The following is a 20125-nucleotide window of genomic DNA, read 5'->3' as shown; positions in this document are numbered from 1 at the left end:
TATGTTTAGGAAATCGCTGCCATTGTTACGAAGTTTGACGAACACGTACGTTCTTTACCGATTGCACGAAATCTGATTTTTCGAATACAATGAGGAATAATTTAGCAATTTTTTAACTTTTATTATTAATTTATAACGTCAATAACTTATTACGATAAAAAATTTTTTACTATTTATAATATTTTATCATGTTTTTTAACAATTTGTTACGATAATAATAAATATAATAATTGATGTTTTTATAAATTAAAATTAAATTTACATTTCTGATATTAACTTATTATTAATTTTTGAATTATAAATGCATAAAGATATTCTAAATATTATTTTGAAAAAGAATTGTAGATTATTTATAATATAGATTATTTATATGGTATGGGATACTTTATAACTATAAAATAAAATGATTAAAGTGATTAAAGGAATAGTGATCAATAATCGAGAATAATTATAATTACAAATTATAATAAAATAGCCAATAATTGAAAATAATTACGATATGAAATAAAAGTTTTAATTTTTATTAAAGAATTTAAAAAATTATATTATTTCAGTATATAATAATTTTTATATTTTAATTTTTATTCACTTTTATATAATTTTAATTTTTAACTCTTTCCTACATTTTAAATTTCACTACTGTATTTAATTTTTATGATGAATTTCTTATTTTTAAACTTTATTATTAATTATTCATTATTATTATTAATTGAATTATATTTCATATTTTCGCGCAATTAAAGTGAATAAGAAATCATATTGCTTCAGCCAATCAGGAACTTTCAGTATTTAGACGAATCAGTGTGTATGACGTTAGTCTTTTGTTAAAAATCGTAGAGAGAAAATATATTACATCGATTCAAATATATATAAATTTGTGATATAAATAAATTTAATATTGTGATTTAATTTGTAGATTATTAGTATTTTTTTTAATTAATATGTGTGTGTTAAATCATTTATCAAGTATTGTTACATCAAAATTGAATTGATTTTCTCTCATTATCAGCAAACCTTAATATAAACGTCTGAAATCGGATTTGAATTTAATTATTGTTTTATTTTAATTCTATTTAATATAAAATTTACTTTATAATTTTAATTTTTAATATTTATGCAGATTATCGTTTAATTAAATAATGAATAATTAATGGAATGATTTCAAAAGTGTAATAGGTTATGCGTCACAACTTTTGTGTAAATATGGTAAGATTTGATTTATTTTAACAAAAGACAGTAATTATTATAACTTTCTTTTTCTTTTTCATAGAGAAATAATAGAAAAATAAAAATAATTAGAAGAAATTGTAATCAATTTATATATTCTCATATATTAAATGTATCTATCTGCAATCAAAGTTGAAAATATTTTTTATAATTCTGTTTGTTTAGTAAGTAGAATATATTGTTTTTATTTTGATATTATGTTCAAAGCAGAAAGTATTTTGTTTTCGGAAAATTGATTCACGATTGTACGACGCTCGATCGATTTGTAGCCAAACTTCAAGCATATGTTGTCTCTGATTCAATTCGACAATCGAAACATAGTGCGAGATATCATTCTTCCATCGAAAGTCGTATCGTTTGGATGCTTCGCTTCAGGTGATTAATTTATTGCGTAATTTCATTTTATTATTTTCTAATTATTTTACTTTTTTTTTAATATATTATTATTTAATTTATTCAATAATTTATAATATTATTTATTATATATTATTATAATTAACAATTCTTTGAGGAATAATTTATTCAATTTTTTTTATTATATTGTTAAAATTATTCGTGAAATAGATATTATCAACTTTTAAAATAAAATTTGAGCTTGGTTATTGCCTTATTTTAATATAATTACATTCTAATTTCAAACATTTTATATATTTATTTTAAAAATTTTATTATTTTTTTTTGTACAGATTATTAATTTATTATAAGACGAGAAAAAAATTTCAACATGGATGCTATAATAATCGTTCAATAATAACTAATCAGATAAATGGTAATATTTGATTTTTCATATCAAAATATACACATTTTTATTTTCTTTTTATCATAACGATATAAAAATACATATATTTATATTTTCTTTTTAATGTAATGATATATATATTTGATAAGTAATTCATAATATATACATTAATACATGAATTATTAAGAATATTAGATAAAAGTAGAAAATATTAAACAAATTACATTTTTAATGAATAATACATTTTCGAATATTTTAAATTATTCTTTTTTATTTCAAATAAATTTTTTTATTTATTTTTTTATCATTGAATTCATAGCTTCAGAGATATAAAAATAATTTCTTTAACAAATGCTTGATAAAAAAAAAAAGAAGTAAAATTGAAGAAGTAGAATTGAAGAAATTTTTTGCTTCTTTTTTTAATTAACTCTTTTTTTTTTTTTTTTGCTAATACAATTCTTTTCAGAAAATTGTGATCGCGTGCAATGCGATCGATAGAGTCAGTGTTTATTTCGAAAGTATTTTTAGTATTTTTTAGAACACACTTATTCTAATTATTTTAATTATAAAAATTACTCGTGAATTCAGTGTTTAGAATCAGTGTTTGTTCATTGATTGTAATTTAAACATCATTAGTCTTTTATTTAATTTTTTTTTAAATATTCATTTTGGATATATATTAGAATCAGTGCATAAGGCAATCATCCATCATGCGAAGAGGTAATTATCTTTACATATTTTCCATTGATTTAGATCTTTATCTTTCTTATTTTAATTTTTTTTTAAATAATCATTATATATATCTTGTTTTAAATCATGATTATTTTTGATACAGATTTCATTTTCTCCTACTTGATGACTTCCCATGGGTTAGCATCGATAGCAATGCAGATTCTTTGCATCTAATGGTAAGTTTCATGTATTTTTGTTTTTCTAATCATCTATGTCGTAGGACGAAAAGACATAGATGTCTGATTATAAATTTTTACATGAATCCAGAGACCACGGATATTTATTATACTTGTGAATAGTAATATTTTATCGTATTTTATTTATTAATTTAAATTTCTTGTATCTTGCATTTTTTAATGATAGTAATTTTCTAAATTAACTATTTGAAGTTCTTTAATAGTTCTTTAATGAAGAAATAATTTAAAATATATTTAATATAAAAATAAATATATAAATTAAATATTTAAAATATTCGAATAAATAAATAATAAATAATGTCATAGCATAATAAATCAATTTTAATTTCATTTTTACTTAAATAATTTACTTTTGATTTTCAAATTAAAATAAATAATAATTTTATTTTTCTCAATGTTACTATTCACGAATATAATAAATAATATATTAAATATGCAAAAAGACAGGCAGATTTTGTAATCAAAATTTACAAATTCTCGAAAATAATGTTTTGATGAAAAAATCTCCTAAGAATATTTTCATTAATATTCAATTATTTATTTGTATATAGATATTTTGTATAATAGATATTTCCTTTTAATTCACAATTTTTTTATAAAATAATAATATTCAAACGATTTACTATATCGATAAAAAGTAAAATACAATCATTAGAATTTTGGAACATGAGATTATATAAAATCAATTCCTTAATCTATTAGATATATATTTATCTATTTCTCTTAGTATTTTCATGTTTTTTCCTTTCTATATTCATTGTGAGAATCTCACTCATGTATCCATATGCTACTTGGTTAGATTAGAGACAATGTTACACAATGATCATAAAAATTTTTGAACAATTGACGATGTTAATGCGTGATATTTTCCACATAGTGTGTTTGTATGTGTGCTTATGGAATTAAATTATCATTAATTTAGAAATATTAAATAATATTTTTATTTTTTTTTATCAAATTATAACAATGATACTAAAATTTAAATATTTATCTTATTACTTCACTTCTTTAAAAAATAAACCAATTCTTTTCATAACGAATATTTATAATTAAAGTTAGCATATAATTTTTTATTACAATTTATGCAATGGTTATTAATCATCATCGATTTCAAGCAAAAAGTATTTACGTATATAGAATGTGCAAATAGTGTGCCAAACTCGAGTGTCGAGGAATTCCTAGCGTAGGCTCTTGCTCGAATATAATAAGAAAGATATTTTTTATTTACTAATTTCTATGATTTATTTCGATACATATCATACATATCGTTCTAAATCATAGAGGGCATCTCGTTCTAATTCCTTACGCGATTGGTATTTCAGATTACAATTTTGCACAAGCTACTAGATACACTTTGCATTTCTTGTGAATAATAAAATATAGAAATAAGAAACGAATATTAAATAATGAATTTATTTTATTTTTAATTTTTGTCGAAAATAATTAGTGTCGATAAATTATTAATCTAAGATAAGGCTAATGTTGGTTTGTTAATGATATTAATAGAATAATTTATCTACGGTCGATAAGTTATTACTGCAAACATTCTTTATCTTATTTCTAATTTTCTTGGAACAACTTATCAATGATCGGTAAATTGCTAATGCAAGGTAAAAATGAAAATCTTTATTGCGCTTTCATTTGGATGTTTCACCCATTCTTTCATAGATGTCCAAATTCAATTTTTAAAATTCCAAGTTATTCTACGTAATTTAAATTGTAATAATTGTAAGGAAAGAGAAATTAAAATTAAAATAGTTTTTACCGTACATTACAGATAAATTTTTATAATTTATAACATCGATGTGAATACTGCAAAATCATTTTTCATTATACATGTACAATAACGTAGCATAAATTTCACGTTCGTTCCATTTTTCAATAAATTTTCATCGCTATAGACTCATCCCCTAGAGTACTTGTGTCACCGTGTCATTGCATTTCGATCTTGTGAGCTCTTTCCATTTACCTCGTACACGTAGAAGGGGATGGAACAAACGTCAGTTTAATTCGCATTACTTTTCTCATAAATCCATCGGGATTCGCGAATATAGAAGGAATAGGAAAGCAAAACCCACAAGAGTAAACGATATATATACAACGAATATATATACAAAGTGTTTCATAATGTATGCAAATCGTTTCAGAAGATACATTTTGCACATAAAATCAATAAAAAAAATATTATAAATACATGTCTTATTTGATTTTATTATCCAGTTATAAAAAATTTGTTCTTTAGAGAGATATTCAAATTGATCTCCTCATATTCTCTATTATTTATTATATCTTTCGTATATTGTTTGAGTTTGTTGAAAATTTTAGTAAATCCTTTCGCAAAGTATTTCAATATTGGCAATAGATATTCTGTACGTTTTTAATGAATTCTTTTTCTTTATTTGCTTCATATGTAAGATGAAGTTTTTACAGAATTAGATTATATACTGGATTTTAAATCAGATATTTTAAATCTCTTTATAAATAATTGACTCGAAAACGAAAGTAAAATAACATAATCAAATAAAATTCTTCAATATTTTATACTTTCATGACACTGCTCGTTACCAAAATAATTACTTTCTTTCATACCTCTCACCTAACCTAACCTAACCCATAACATATACACACATAATTTAAGTTCATATAAACTTTTTCCATTATTTTCACTTATCTGTCTCGCCCTCGTCTCGTATCAACCTATCTCAAAATCGGTTTCTACCCTTGCGCTCGTTTTACTTCGATCCACGATCAAGCAGGGGGCAGTGAGGAGGTAATAAGAAGCGTCTCTCTCTCTTTCATCCCCTTTCTTCCTCCTCCGCCCTCTCTCTCTCCCTCTTTATCCAGGTTCTTCTTGAGCCACGACTGTACCGATTCCAGACAGTTTTTGCTGAAACATCGCGGCCTTGATCCGGCATTTTCCAGGCCGCTTGGTTTATCGCGCCGCCTGATCCCTCTGTTCGTACCGCGGTGTTACAAGCCCCTGCAATCGATGTTTTCATCCCATCTTTCTTACCCTCTCCAACCCCCCGTGCTTCCACCGATTCCATGCCTTCTCTCCCTCTCTTTCTACGTATTATATTTCTCTTTATCTTTCCCTTCGAGGCTCTCTCGCGAGATAACCGCCGCCATTTGTCTCACTGTGTAGCCCAAGCTGCACAACGCGTTGTAAAGCTACCTACGATCTCCTGACCGTACACCAGAGACCTTCTGGATCTTCGGTGTGCCTGTGGGTCTGGAAAAGGGGCCGATTTCCAGAGCGGCGACTCCGTTCGAGGGGTGGATTCTGTATTGGTGGATATCTATTTCTCGGTATTAGGTGAATTTCACGGAGGAGAATTGGATATGTATATATATATATATATATTGGAGTGGATTGGTGGTTGTCAACTGTGATTGGGATGTGGAAATGTTTTTTTTATTAAGTTGTTTCTAGAAAATGATTCTAAATTTTTCAAGTATTATTTGTTGATAGATAGTTGAAGCTTGATGTAATATATAATTACATGTTTGATAAAGTAGTATTATTCTTATTTAGTTTCGTTAGAAATAATTGTATGTTTTCGCGTTATCATCATTAGATTTTTAAATATCATTTCGAAGTTGATGATATGTTCAAGAAATTTTGAAAGATTCTGAATGTTAAATGGATGTTTGTAGAAAAACATAATGACTCAAATATTTGAAAAATGAAAAGAAATACATATGCATTATATTGAGTATCACTAGTTAATGGTCGCGTGGCGCTAGTAGTCGCATCAAAGTATCAAGTTACAACTAATCTAAATATTCAAATGAAAACATGGAAATAAAATTAAATAATAAATATTCAATATAATTCAATATAATTCAAGAACAATTTTGAAAGATCAATTCTGAATATTAAATGCGTTTGTACAAAAACGTAATGACTTAAATATTTTTAAAGTAAAAAGAAATAAATATATAAGTATTATATTGATAGTTAATGGTCACGTGGCGTTAGTAATCAAGTTACAGCTAAATAATCTAAATATTCCAATGAAAAAAAGAATTTTTAAAAAATAAAAATAGAATAGACAATAAATACATTTATATATAAAAATATTTAATGTAATATGATATGTTCAAGAACAATTTTGAAAGATCTGGATATCAATTCTGGATATTAAATGCGTTTAAATATTTTTAAAATAAAAAGTAAAAAGAAATATTGGGTATCACTAGTTAATGGTCGCGTGGCGCTAGTAGTCGCATCACAGTATCAAGTTATTACAATTAATTTAAATATTCAAATGAAACGAGACATAGAGATAAAATTAAATTATATGATACGTTCAAAAATTTTGAAAGATTTGGATATCAATTTTGGATATTAAATGCGTTTAAATATTTTTAAAATAAAAAGTAAAAAGAAATATTGGGTATCACTAGTTAATGGTCGCGTGGCGCTAGTAGTCGCATCACAGTATCAAGTTATTACAACTAATTTAAATTTTTAAATGAAACGAGACATAGAGATAAAATTAAATCATATAATATGTTCAAGAATAATTTTGAAAGATCAATTCTGAATATTAAATGCGTTTAAATATTTTTAAAATAAAAAGTAAAAAGAAATATTGGGTATCACTAGTTAATGGTCGCGTGGCGCTAGTAGTCACATCAAAATATCAAGTTATTACAACTAATTTAAATTTTTAAATGAAACGAGACATAGAGATAAAATTAAATCATATAATATGTTCAAGAATAATTTTGAAAGATCAATTCTGGATATTAAATAGACCATAAATATTTATATACAAAAATATTCAATATAATATAATATATTCAAGAACAATTTTGAAAGATCAATTCTGGATATTAAATGTTTAAATATTTTTAAAATAAAATAAATATTGGGTATCACTAGTTAATGGTCGCGTGGCGCTAGTAGTCGCATCAAGTTATCAACCAATCTAAATATTCAAATGAAATCAATACGAAAAAAGAATTTGAAAAAAGAATTTTCAAAAAATAAAAATAAAATTAAACCATAAACGCATTTATATTCACTATCATTACACTCATTTACGACATAATCTTCCGAAATCTGATCAAAAATTCACGTTATTTCGAAATAACGAATTCTAAACAACTTTCATATTAATCTTGACACTCGTCCATATCGAACGACTGTATATATATATCACGAATAGGAGAGGCAACGAGGAGCAAGGGTGGTCCCCGCGCGTCGAAGAGGGTGGCGAAAAACAGGCGTCGACTTCGCCTACACCTATTTTCAATCACCCACGACAAAAGATCTCGCGCAATCGTGTACCACCCTTCGGGCACACAGGATTTTGTTTCCTGTGCCGCGCGTTCGCCGCCGCGCGAATAAACACGCCGGGGACACGCGATCTGATATTCAATATCCTCGGCTTTCCCCTCGGGAGAGTTTGCGCCCCGATCTCGAAACTAGCATACGTCGTATCCAGTTTCTGCTTGTCTCCTATCCAAAGGATATAATAGATACAGTGGCTGGCGAAATTATTCCAACAGTTTTCCCTTTTTTCCCCCTTTTTTACCGCTTCCTGAATTTTTTAATGAAATTTCGCGAGCCCATTTTAACAGGTAGAGTAATCAAACTTGTCAGCACGATTTCATATCTTTCTTTGCTTTTTGGGATCGATCGTAACACGAAGATGTTTCATCCAGTTTATATTTGCAAAAAAAAATTGTGAAATTACATTGAAAATTCTCGTCGACAAATTCCTATAATTTATTACTATTGTATTCTATATAGTTTCGTTCAAAATTATAGTGATCGTCCGAAATACTCTATACTTTGTACTTTGCCTTACAATATTTCACTTCATCCTGTACTTTTCGATCCCAAAACACGGAGAATGGAAACGATTCCCCGAATCAAACCCCTCCCCTTCCTTAAAATCGAAGGGGGCGCCATCTTGATTCTCCTTCGAAATTATTGCCACTTTCCGGCTGCGCTCGTACTCCACCGCATCCGATAGAGTCCGGTGGGACGCGGGGAATTTAAAGGGCGTGCGCGATTCGATTTATACACCCCGTGGCCGCCATTTCCGCCCTTTGACCGAGCTTCTTGCGCGCCCACTTGCGCCCCGTTTCCGCAATCCCGTCCTGTCTTCCTTGATGAAATATATACATAACGATTTTCCACAGAGGAGGGGATGCGGCGACACGAGAATAAATCGCGTCGCGAAATGGACAGAGGGGCGAGAGGGGAGGGGGCCCGTCACGCGTCGACGACCGAAGGAAGATTGGCGAACGATGCGTTAAAAGGGCGGCCAAGTTAATGGACACTTTCTCTCCTCGCGAGGCTCCCTAGGGATTGTATATTTTTTTATGAAACCCCTCGTTCCTAGGGATTTTTCTTTTTGGAATGATCCCCTCGACTCGCGGTAAGGACTATCCAATAAAAATAGTTTTCATCGATGGACAATTATCCCGTTATTTATTTCGATTCGGAAGATAAATTTGCAAACTATAAATTATTCATCTATGAACGGTAGGAGGGAGCGGAGACGGATAGAGATAAGAAAAATTGGAGAGAAAGAGAAAGGAAGAAAACTCGCGCAACATCGGCAACGTCGAAACGCGTATCATTGGAAACATTCCCACGTATCCAAGCTTCCGTGTACGTATACTTGGCCGGATGGTGGACGCGCGTGATGGATGGACGCGGCCGGTATCTAACAAAGTCAGCGTGCAAACTAAGTTGGAGTCGGGCCGGGCGGGGACACGCGGACGGATTATATGGACGGTTGTGGCCCGCGTGTGGTCTCTCGTATGCGAGGTTCGGCCGCGTGCGAGCCGGATTTATGGCCCCAACGTTATGACGTTGACGTATCGCCTCCCGAGCCGAGGGTCCCAAGGCGGATCTAAGCCAGCGTGTATCTAAGCCGAGACCTGGCCACAGGTTACCGCAACCGGAACGTTCGAGCTCCTGATCCACCGTGGAATCACCGTCCACCCCCGAATAATCAACTCGACTCTTGACGTTTTATTGTTCTCTCATTCCTATCGAAATTTGTGGATAATTCTTCTCGAAACGGAGTGGTCGAGCTCTTTCCTGTCATTTTCCAAGTCTTTTCTCATATGTGGCGATCGCGTTTTGGGGGAGAATTGGAATAGTCTGCTTTATTATGAGTCAAGGAATGTTTCTTGTCATTTTCCAAGTCTCTTCAGATGTATGTCGATCGTGGAAATTTGTGGATAGCTGTGTTTTGGGAGAGAATTGGAATAGTCTGTTTCTTTGTGAGTCAACGAATATTTTTCGTCATTTTCCAAGTCTCTTCAGATATATGTCGATCGTGTTTTGGGGAAGAATTGGAAGAGTCTGTTTCTTTGTGAGTCAACGAATATTTTTCGTCATTTTCCAAGTCTCTTCAGATATATGTCGATCGTGTTTTGGTAGAGAATTTGGTAGAGAATTGGAATAGTCTGTTTCTTTGTGAGTCAACGAATGTTTCTCATCATTTTCCAAGTCTCTTCAGATACGTGTCGATCGTGTTTTGGGAGAGAATTGGAATAGTTTGTTTCTTTGTGAGTCAACGAATATTTCTCGTCATTTTCCAAGTCTCTTCAGATGTATGTCGATCGTATTTTGGGAAAGAATTGGAATAGTGTGCTTTATTATGAATCAAGAAATGTTTCTCGTCATTTTCCAATTCTCATTTTCGATTCTTCTTTCTGTGTCTGTGGAAATTAGTGAATAGCTTTTGGGAGAGAATTGGAATAGTGGGTTTCTTCGTGAGTCAACGAATATCTGTTGTCATTTTGTGATTTTTATATTTTTCCTCTCTGTCGATCGTGGAAATTAACTGTTTTGGAAAGAATTGGAATACTTGACTGCTTCATTGTGGGTCGACGAATGTCATTCTTGTCATTCCTCTCATTCCTCCAGATGTATCTATTGATCGTATTTTCGAAAGAATATTCGAGCTCTTGCTTCATCAACGAATGTTTCTTTTCGTTTCGTGGTTTTCCAGTTATCCTCTCTGTATCTCTGTGGAAATTTATGAATTTGTGAAAGCTGTGTTTTCGAGAGAATTGAAATATATATTCGAGCTCTGACACGTTTAAATTTGTGAATAACAACCTGTATTTTGGGAAGAATTGGAATAGCTCTGATCGACGAATATCATTTCCAGTGGTTTCCCAGTTCTATTGTCTCTATTGATTATGGAAATTTGTGTTTTCGAAAAAATTGGAAGAATTTAAATATCTTTTATTTTGTTTGAGTTTGATTATCAAATGTTTTCGAAACAAAAATCGGAATTGAGGATCCACTGGATCACATCGATCTTTGTCATTTCGTGGTTTTCGATTGATATATTTCTGAGCTGTGGAAATTTGAATAGTTTTCGAGACTAAATTTTTCATTTCGTGATTTTTCGCTTCTCCTCCATTTCTTTTATCGAACTATGAATCGAAATATATTCGAGCTCTGCCCTGATCAATGATTCTTGTTTCCACTTCGTGGTTTCCAAATTTTTATAAAAAGATATAGCAACGTTTTATCATTTAACAAATTTAATAGTAAAAGAACGTTTAAAAAATAACACTTTTTTTAATATCCTTTTTTATGTAGCTTTGAGATCGTTAATTTTCCATACTTTAATATAATAAGTGATTCCTTGTAATCGAAATTACACTTTTAAGTAATACTCGTCAAAATGATCCAATATCAATCGCTCGACCAATTTTCTCTTATCTCTTAGCTCCATAAAGATTACGAAGAAGGGGAAAAAATTTTAAAATTTAAATAATCAATAATACGATATAACAATATAATAATTAATAATAATTTTTCGAAATCAGAGTTTCAACGATATCACTTGCCGCGCACATTTCCTTTTCCTAATCGTTTTATCGCCAGTGGCGTATTCAAAGAAAGGCTATAGGGGCGATCGCACCCTCCAAGAATAATAAGGTATAAAAATATTATAGCACATTCTGGAAAACTTGTTGGAAATATACTCGATGGAATGTTCAATTCTTCTTCTCGAGTCGAATTATTTCCTCGCGCGTATCTTATTTCACTCTTCACAAAAATTTTAATTCGATTATTTTTAAGCACCGTTTGAAAAGATTAGAAATTAAATTAAACCGTTCGACTTATTCATTCAAAGAGCCACTATATTCGAAAATTTCTTCATATTTCATCACGTGGAATCAATCAACAACCTCGACCAGATAAAATCCAATTTTTCCCTCCATAAAACGCATTCAATATTCACGCTCAAATATTAAACGTATATGAAATAATAATAAAACCAATATGATATCTAAAACTGACGAACAAATTGCTCGAAATCTTGTAATTTTAAAACGATATAAAAAAATATATATGACAACAACGAAAGGAGAAAATTTAGTTACAAATAAAAGGAAGACGAAGAGACACGAGCAAATTAAGAAGATTTGAATCGCCGCCAGGCGGCGCGTTACGCTGCCCCATTCGCAATCGGCGGTGGTGGGCAACCAATCGGGTGTGTCGTTTCACGATGGTGGCAGTAACCTGAAAGTTATCGCGCAGCTAACAGGCTCGTAACGAGCGCGAACCGTAGAATGCAGCTTACCGAAGGGGGCCGACATTCCGCCACGGTGTTACGGCCACTAAGGCTCGTTTACACTCCCGTTGTCCACCGCGATAATGACGGCGTCGCCACGATCGCGGCCGAGCCTTAACGAGCCGTGTTCCTTCCGAATCCCCCTTTCTCGATTCCCCGATAGTTGTCCCGTATTCGATAATAGCAAGTGGCGATCAACAGGTGCAAATCGAAATTCTTTTGTTCCTTTTTTTTCCCATCGAGAAAAGGGAAAAATGTATAAATTTGTGATGTAACTCGCGTAACTCTGATTTCATATCGTGTCACGTTATTTTATATTAATTTCTTTTAATTTTGGGAATAAAGACGGGCTTATTTCTCCGAGTAATATCATCGAAGGATAACCTCGTTGAAGCATTTTATTTTTAAAACGGTCTCGGAACGATCGAGGATACGTACGCGTCGCTCGTAACCGTGCGAATATTATTTCTGTCCCGCCTGTTTTAAACCTTTTTAGCATGCAAACAGACGGTTCTCGGGGCGATATAACAGCGACGTTAAGAGTCGGGGAGAATGTAGATGCAGGGGCGCTTTTTACACCGCGGCCGTTTAAAATAAAATCGCGTTACTCACCACCCTCCTCCCTGTTCGTAAGATCTCTTCTTGGGGATTTTTCTCAAACGTTTATCGAATTTTAATTATCATCGGGATGCATGCGTACATACTTTTCCTTTGTTCCATAAAAATCGATCGTTTGTTTTATACATATTTCCTTCGTATTTCGTAAATACAGTTACGCTTCTTTGCATTGAATGCGTATTTCACGACGTTGAGGGGAGGAGGAGGGGGGCGAGAATTCGTATGAAAATCGAGATCCTCGTTGGTAAGACAGTCCTTGGAGAGGGAGGGACGAAAAATATTCATAATGGCATTTAAATTCCGCGGTCAGTCGCCCGGCTCACTTACACCGCGCGTTCGCATGAAAATGTACGGAAAAGCCCCCGCGACCCTTGGGAAATCATGACCGGATCCTGGAAACGATCTCGAGGAAAAATTCCGCGCGCATCTGTCACGACTTTGGCGGCACGGCTTGGTATGTTATTGGGCCGAAAAATCTGCGGAATTTCAATTTTTTTTTCCTCCGATCAAGGGTGGGGGGATTAAATTAATTAAATTTTAGGGGGGATACTTTGCAATTCGTGCATCTTTTCTTCAATCTCAAATAATATCCAAGCGATTTGAGATTGAATTAAACGCTTGTTCACCTGAATTCCACGAGCAAAATTATTAGCAGAATTATCAATAGAATTCTCTTAAAGAGACGAACGGAGATTTCGAAATTTTGAAAGAATCGCAAGGGATTTCATCATCCCCTAAAATTCGAAATCGAGAACAGTCCGATTCTTCACGATTCCTCCTCGAGCGAAGGAGAGAGGAGGAAGGGGAGAGAGGAGGGCTTGCACGAGAGACATCACAGGTATCCTTCGAGTGGGTGTCGCCCGCTCAAAGACGTCTACAACCTCGGCGACACTTGCTCGGTCGCCAAGAGCAACGTAGCAACAACCCCGTTTAGTACTCCCCCCTCAAGAAAGAGGAAAGACTGCAGAGACACCACGTGCACGTATATACGACGTGACGACCATCCTCGGCCTCGTGTATTAGTGCAACATCAACTACAACCACCCACCGTGGTGGCGGCGGCGGTGGTGGTGGCCACGACGGTGGTGGCGAGGGGAGGGAGGATGGGAAGGAAGGGGAGGGGAAGGAGGAGGTGGGCAGGGTGCCGGTTACGGTGGTGTTGCGGGGTGTCGAGGGGTTGGCCGAAACGGAGGGGCGCTCGAGGTGGCGGTGGCTCGAAGGAAGGGGGTGGGCCGGGGGTGGCTGGTTGGTGATGCATTGCGCGAACTCCCCGCGGCGGGGGTCACGTGACTCGTACCCCCGGCCTATCATTGATCGCTCCCTGGAGAAACGTCGGACACACTGTGCCCACCGAGCATCGTACCTTGCACCTTATACAACGGGCTTTTCTAGCCCGTGGGTAGGAGTCGAGTTAAGTAAGGGAGGGGGGATGGTAGTGGTGGTGGTTCCGTCAGAAGTTATCCAAGAGGCTTTGCTTCTTATCGGTTGGTTCGTTGGTTTTTTCTTTTGTGGGAATTTTGGATAATTTTTTTGATAATTTTTTGGTAGTTTGAAGTTTACTGATTTCCTCGTTGATGTATTCTTATTCTTAATAGAATTAAGAGAGAGGAGATTTCCTGTTAGAAACTTATCCAAGAGGTTTTATTACTTTATTGGTTCTTGTTGGTTCTCGTTTGTTTTCTTTTGTGGGAATTTTGGAGATTTTTTGAAGTTTATTGGCTTTCTTGTTGATGTATTCTTAATGAATTAAGGGAGAGAAGATAATGGCTCCCGTTAGAAATTTATTCAAGAGGCTTTATTATTTTATTGGTTCGTTTTTTCTTTCTTTTGTGGGAATTTTGGAAATTTTTTTGATGATTTTTTGGTAGTTTACTGACTTTCTTATTGAGTTGAGGGACAGTTAAAGGGATGATGGCTCTTATTAGAAGCCTACTGAAAAGGCTTTGTTTCTCATTATTGGTTCGTTTTTTTTTGTGGGAATTTTGGAGATTTTTTGAAGTTTATTGGCTTTCTTATTGATGTATTCTTAATGAGTTAAGAGAGAGGAGATTTCCTGTTAGAAACTTATCCAAGCTTAGGCTTTATTATTTATTAGTTCGTTTTTTCTTTCTTTTGTGGGAATTTTGGAAATTTTTTTGATGATTTTTTGGTAGTTTACTGACTTTCTTATTGAGTTGAGGGACAGTTAAAGGGATGATGGCTCTTATTAGAAATCTATCGAAGAGGCTTTGTTTCTTATCGTTAGTTCGTTTTTTTTTCTTTTGTGGGAATTTTGGAGATTTTTTGAAGTTTACTGGCTTTCTTGTTGATGTATTCTTATCGAGTTAAGAGAGAGAAGATAATGGCTCTCTCGTTAGAAACTTATCCAAGAGATTTTATTATTTTATTGGTTCTTGTTGGTTCGTTTTTTCTTTCTTTTGTAAGAATTTTGCAAATTTTTTTGATAATTTTTTGATACTTTGAAGTTTACTGGCTTTCTTGTCGATACATTCTTATTGAATTAAGGAAAAGGAATAGTGGCTCCCATTAGAAGCCTATCCAAGAAGCTTTGTTTTTTTATTGGTTCTTGTTGGTTCGTTTTCTTTCTTTTGAATTTTGAAATTTTTTTTGATAATTTTTTGATGTTTTGAAATTTTCTGGTTTTCTTATTGACATATTCTTATTGAGTTAAGGAAGAGGACTTTATCAAAAGCCTATCGAAGAGGCTTTGTTTTTTATTGCTAGGAATTTTGGAAATTTTCTTTTTCGATTTTTAATAATTTTTGCTACTTTTAATAATTTTTATACTTTGAACCTTATCAGCTTTCCAGATATTCGTCAAAAGTGTGATTTAAGAAGTTTTGTTTTCTAGGTTTGCTTCTTATTTGGTTCGTTTCTTTTGTAGGAATTTTGGAGATTTCGATTTTTAATAATTTTTTATATTTTGCATCTTACTAACTTTTCTTATTGAAATTAAGGAAGATGGCTCGGTCAGAAGCAATTTTTGACGTTTTTTTATTAATTTTTGAATGACTTTCTCACATACTCGTTGAATTAAGTGAGATTAAAAGCTTTTGACTCTTATTGTTAATTTTCAGCACCTTTACCAATTCCGTTCTCGGTATATTCTCTATATTTACTGAAATGGAGACGGTTGACTTCTTCAGAAGCAGCTTAAAAGAATAGATAAAACTTTTTGATGATTTTAAATTTTGTTCTCATCGTTGATTCGTTCGATTTTTAATTTTTCGATTTAATAAAACCAATAAAACTGTTTTCTCGAAATTGTTAAGAGTTTTTCCTTAATCACAAATATAATAAAATATATATACATACCTTTTAATCTTTCTCATTAACAAAATTTAAAATTTTTGTATAATATTTCGATTACCTTTTTCCAATCAGACCCCAATTAAACGTCCTTATACGAATTAAACAAATAAATTTTAATAACCCACTCCAAATCCAATCCAAACTAATTTATATATATATATATATATATATATAACAACAAAAAAACCAAACGAAAAGAAAATCTCCAAATTCAGGAAAACAATTCGAAAGCGGAGGAATATGGAAGAAATTATTCCACGCTTATTACACGTAATTGTAGAATTACCAAGATCTTGGAACGAAACAGGTGGGACGACGAGCGACAAGAAAGGGGCTATATTAATTCCTCGGCTGTGGAAGGAGCAAGCCTCGCTGCGTTCGAGGCGGAGGAAAAAAGTGGTGCACGCGGTTGGCTGGAACGAGGTCGTGGTCGCGCAAAACCGTCGATCCGTCACTTCGAGACGCGTTCCTTTTAATTGATCCGCGAATTCGTGGAAATCCGCGGGAGCGCATACAGGCACGTAGGGCGATGGGAGGCAGAGCACTCGTGCAACCCTTTCCAAGGAGAACGGTTGGAAGAGCAGCTGCAGAGCAGAATGGGAATTTCTGTGGATGGTGGATTCTTGCACGACAAGAAGGCTCCTCCTCCTCCTCTTAGCTAGCTGTGGCAAGCAGCTTTCTCTTCCTCTTCTTGCCCTTCTCATATTTTCCTATGCATGTGATCGTTGTTATTTATATACTTTTTCTTTGAATATTAATAAAAAGAGTAATTTCAGAGATTTTCGTTCTTAAACTTTTGCTCGATAATCTTTTCACTTTTGCTTCTCGTACAGGATATAACATAATATATAAATTATTAATGAAATTGGAATTTAAATTTGAAGATGCCCTTTCAATCGTTCGTTAATTAGCGAGACGGTGTGAACGCCGCTTAATCCGTGATCGCGCTTTATCGACGATAACGGTGCCGGCCGCTGTTAAAAGACGTGGAGAGAAAGAGAGAAAGAGAGAGAGGAAGAATTATTGGTTCGTGATCCTTATCAAGCGGGTACTTTATTTAGGATTATATTCGAAATTTTGTTCGCAAAATTATCTTTATTAATTGTAAGATCAAAAGATATGCGTGGTTACGTACATTTACATAATACGTATGTTAATATTATTCGTGACGTATCTTTGGATTGATCTGGGTCTAAGTTATTTACAGTGGGACAGTTTTTACGTGTTGAACATTGGAAGAAATTAAATTTTGCGCCGAACGTATTCAATCTGATTTTATGAGAGGAGGCTCCCTTGGTAACCGGATCCCTATCTTTCCAACCGAGAAACCGACCAACGATTTCCTATCGCAGCGCCGCAGCGGCGATCTTTTTAATTTTTAATCGAGATAATAGCGGAAATAGTAGTTTCGTAACTCTGCTCAAAGAACTTACAATCTTAAATAATAAATTTTCATTCCGTATACGAGCTATGTGTGTATACACGCCGCCTGTAGGTGAGAAAAAAACTCCTAATTACCTTTGATTATCAGGTGAATCAACGCAGGATGAACGAAACGTTTCTTTCGATCATAAATCTGCCGGTTGATAAAAATGTTCACCTTTGTCGAGCTCTCGTAAAGGGGGCAACGAACAATTCGAATGATAATTTTAAAATAATTATTTCATAGATTCATTGAAAATATATATATATAAAATTCTCCAAAGCATATTCGTATAAGAAATCGAACAATTCAAACGATTCAATTTTAAAAAGAAATTTAAATGACACGACTGAATTCGAGAATTCCTTTTCCTGTGAAATTTCCTTCGAAATTATCTCGTAAGAGTAGCCTTTCTCTCTGTATATCCGCTCGCTCGTCGCAGCTTGCTTCTTTCCCGCGAAAACTCTTTAAATCGCCTCGGCTCGGCCGCCTCGAGCGACAGTTTATTAAAAGGGTAAAGTTCGAGAGGACGGACACCCTCCCCCCCTTCCACCCTCTCAGTGCCCGACCCCGCTTTTAATATATTTTGATTGATAGGATTAGCAGCCACTTTTAAACGACGGCACGCCTTTGGAAAAACTGTGTCCAAGGAGGGGGAGGATTCAAGATTTTCGAGGGGGGTTGTTCGATATTGGCCGTCTAATTAGATCATCCGTCTCTATCCGAATGAATTAATCAAATTGGACAAAATTCGACCAGCTTTGGTAGAATTAAATCCACGTATAGATAATTAATTTATTTTATTTCACTATATTTTATTAATCGATCATCTGCATACAATTTCACGAGAATTCGAGAATTCGAAAGGAAAGAAAAATGATCGAATTACGATAATTCTTAACCTTTATAAGAGCCTCTCCACGATCTTTTCTATCTGGATACTGTTGGAAATTAATAAAAATTGTAGTCGGTTGTGAGCGATTCGATTCGAAAAGCTCGAAAATATAATTAAGAATTTATCTATCAATCAGTCGCGCAAATTTTTCTTTTTCCTTGCCTCGGATGCATCAACGTGTATACGTGTTTTTCACGGAATGCAAATGAATTCCCCCTCGACTCGCAGTAATTCCGTAAATTCGTTGGTTCGGTCTGACAGACGGAAAGACGGGTAAAATGGGGTGGAAATCGCGGGGGGATGGAAGAGGAGGTTGCAAGAATAATTGAAGACGAGTTTCCTTCGAGGTTGGGCGAAGGAAGGGGGAGGGGGAGGAGTTGTTCGAGGCAGAGCACCAGATGTTATCTTCCTCCTTAGGGTGACGCCATCAACTTTTAGACAATGCGAGGACTTTTCGGCGAAATATCAAACTTTGGTCGCGCCACCCCCCTCCTCGGCTCGCCACATCCCGTCGGGCATCCCAGTGGGGGGGCTGGATTGTTATTAAAATGTAAATGTTCACGGGAAATTTGCCTCCGCTCCGCGAAACTGGGATTCCGTGGATTCAGTTTCAGTTTCGAGCCTCGATTCCTGCTCTGACATTTTTTTTTTTTCCTCTATTTCTTATTTTTCAATAATAATCGTTTCCTAGTTGAAGCTTAACGAAACTGCAACAACTAAAAGCAAAAATGTCAAACAAAAATTCCAATCCCCCCTCCCAATTACGTGTTATTGCGCGTTATTTCAATCGAGATGTGGATCCACGTCATCTCCCATCTCTTTTTTTCCTAGAAGAAAAAAGAGAGGGAGGGGAATTACAGTGGAAAGGAATCGAGTGATTTGATCCGGGGCGCGATAAAAGAGCAAAGCTTGCACAGGAGGAGAGATCACCAGGTAGCTTTCCTTTGCCGAGGAGGGAGGGACGTGGACATTTCCGATGAGAACGAGTTGGAGGAAGAGGGAGAGTGAGGGAGGAGGAGGAGAGGATACCTTTATCGACGCCATCCTTACTCGTAAATTGAATCAAAAGGAGCGAAATGAGCGACCGGCCACCCCTGGGGGTGGAGAGGGGGAGGGGTGGTATTTTAGCCGGGGAGTTAAAATGGGCCTTTAATCAATGTCCCTTCTTAAATACAAGCCATGAGATAAACGACCGGAAATGACGGCCCGATAAGAAAATTGCTTACCCGACGTCTCCGGAGAATTGCCTCGATTTTCCACCGTTCAAGCGCAAGTTTTCCACTCTCTCACTCCTCTTCCTGGATTCGTAAATCGTTATCAGAATGGATGTCCTTCCTTATATTTCGGATTGTCGTCGCTTTCGTTCAGGCTATCTATCCATGGTTACGATAAAAATGACGATGGGAATAA

General features: G+C 34.0%; 1 protein-coding gene across 1 annotated transcript in view; it reads left to right on the top strand.

The window, feature by feature from the left end:
- The first annotated feature begins 844 nt into the window (after positions 1 to 844).
- The window catches only part of LOC114577443 (uncharacterized), a 35105-nt gene continuing 15824 nt past the window's right edge, over positions 845 to 20125 (top strand). Inside the window, exons 1-5 of the mRNA XM_028666391.2 lie at positions 845 to 1206; positions 1438 to 1602; positions 1914 to 1996; positions 2650 to 2686; positions 2802 to 2874. Coding sequence (XP_028522192.1) covers positions 1589 to 1602; positions 1914 to 1996; positions 2650 to 2686; positions 2802 to 2874 — 207 coding nt within the window. The 5' untranslated portion in view covers positions 845 to 1206; positions 1438 to 1588. The remainder of the gene's footprint in view (positions 1207 to 1437; positions 1603 to 1913; positions 1997 to 2649; positions 2687 to 2801; positions 2875 to 20125) is intronic.

The sequence above is a fragment of the Apis cerana genome, linkage group LG11 (assembly GCF_029169275.1).
Source record: "Apis cerana isolate GH-2021 linkage group LG11, AcerK_1.0, whole genome shotgun sequence".
Classification (NCBI taxonomy): Eukaryota; Metazoa; Arthropoda; class Insecta; order Hymenoptera; family Apidae; genus Apis; species Apis cerana.
Note: the sequence above shows the minus strand (reverse complement) of the source record. Positions and strands in the feature narration are given on the sequence as shown.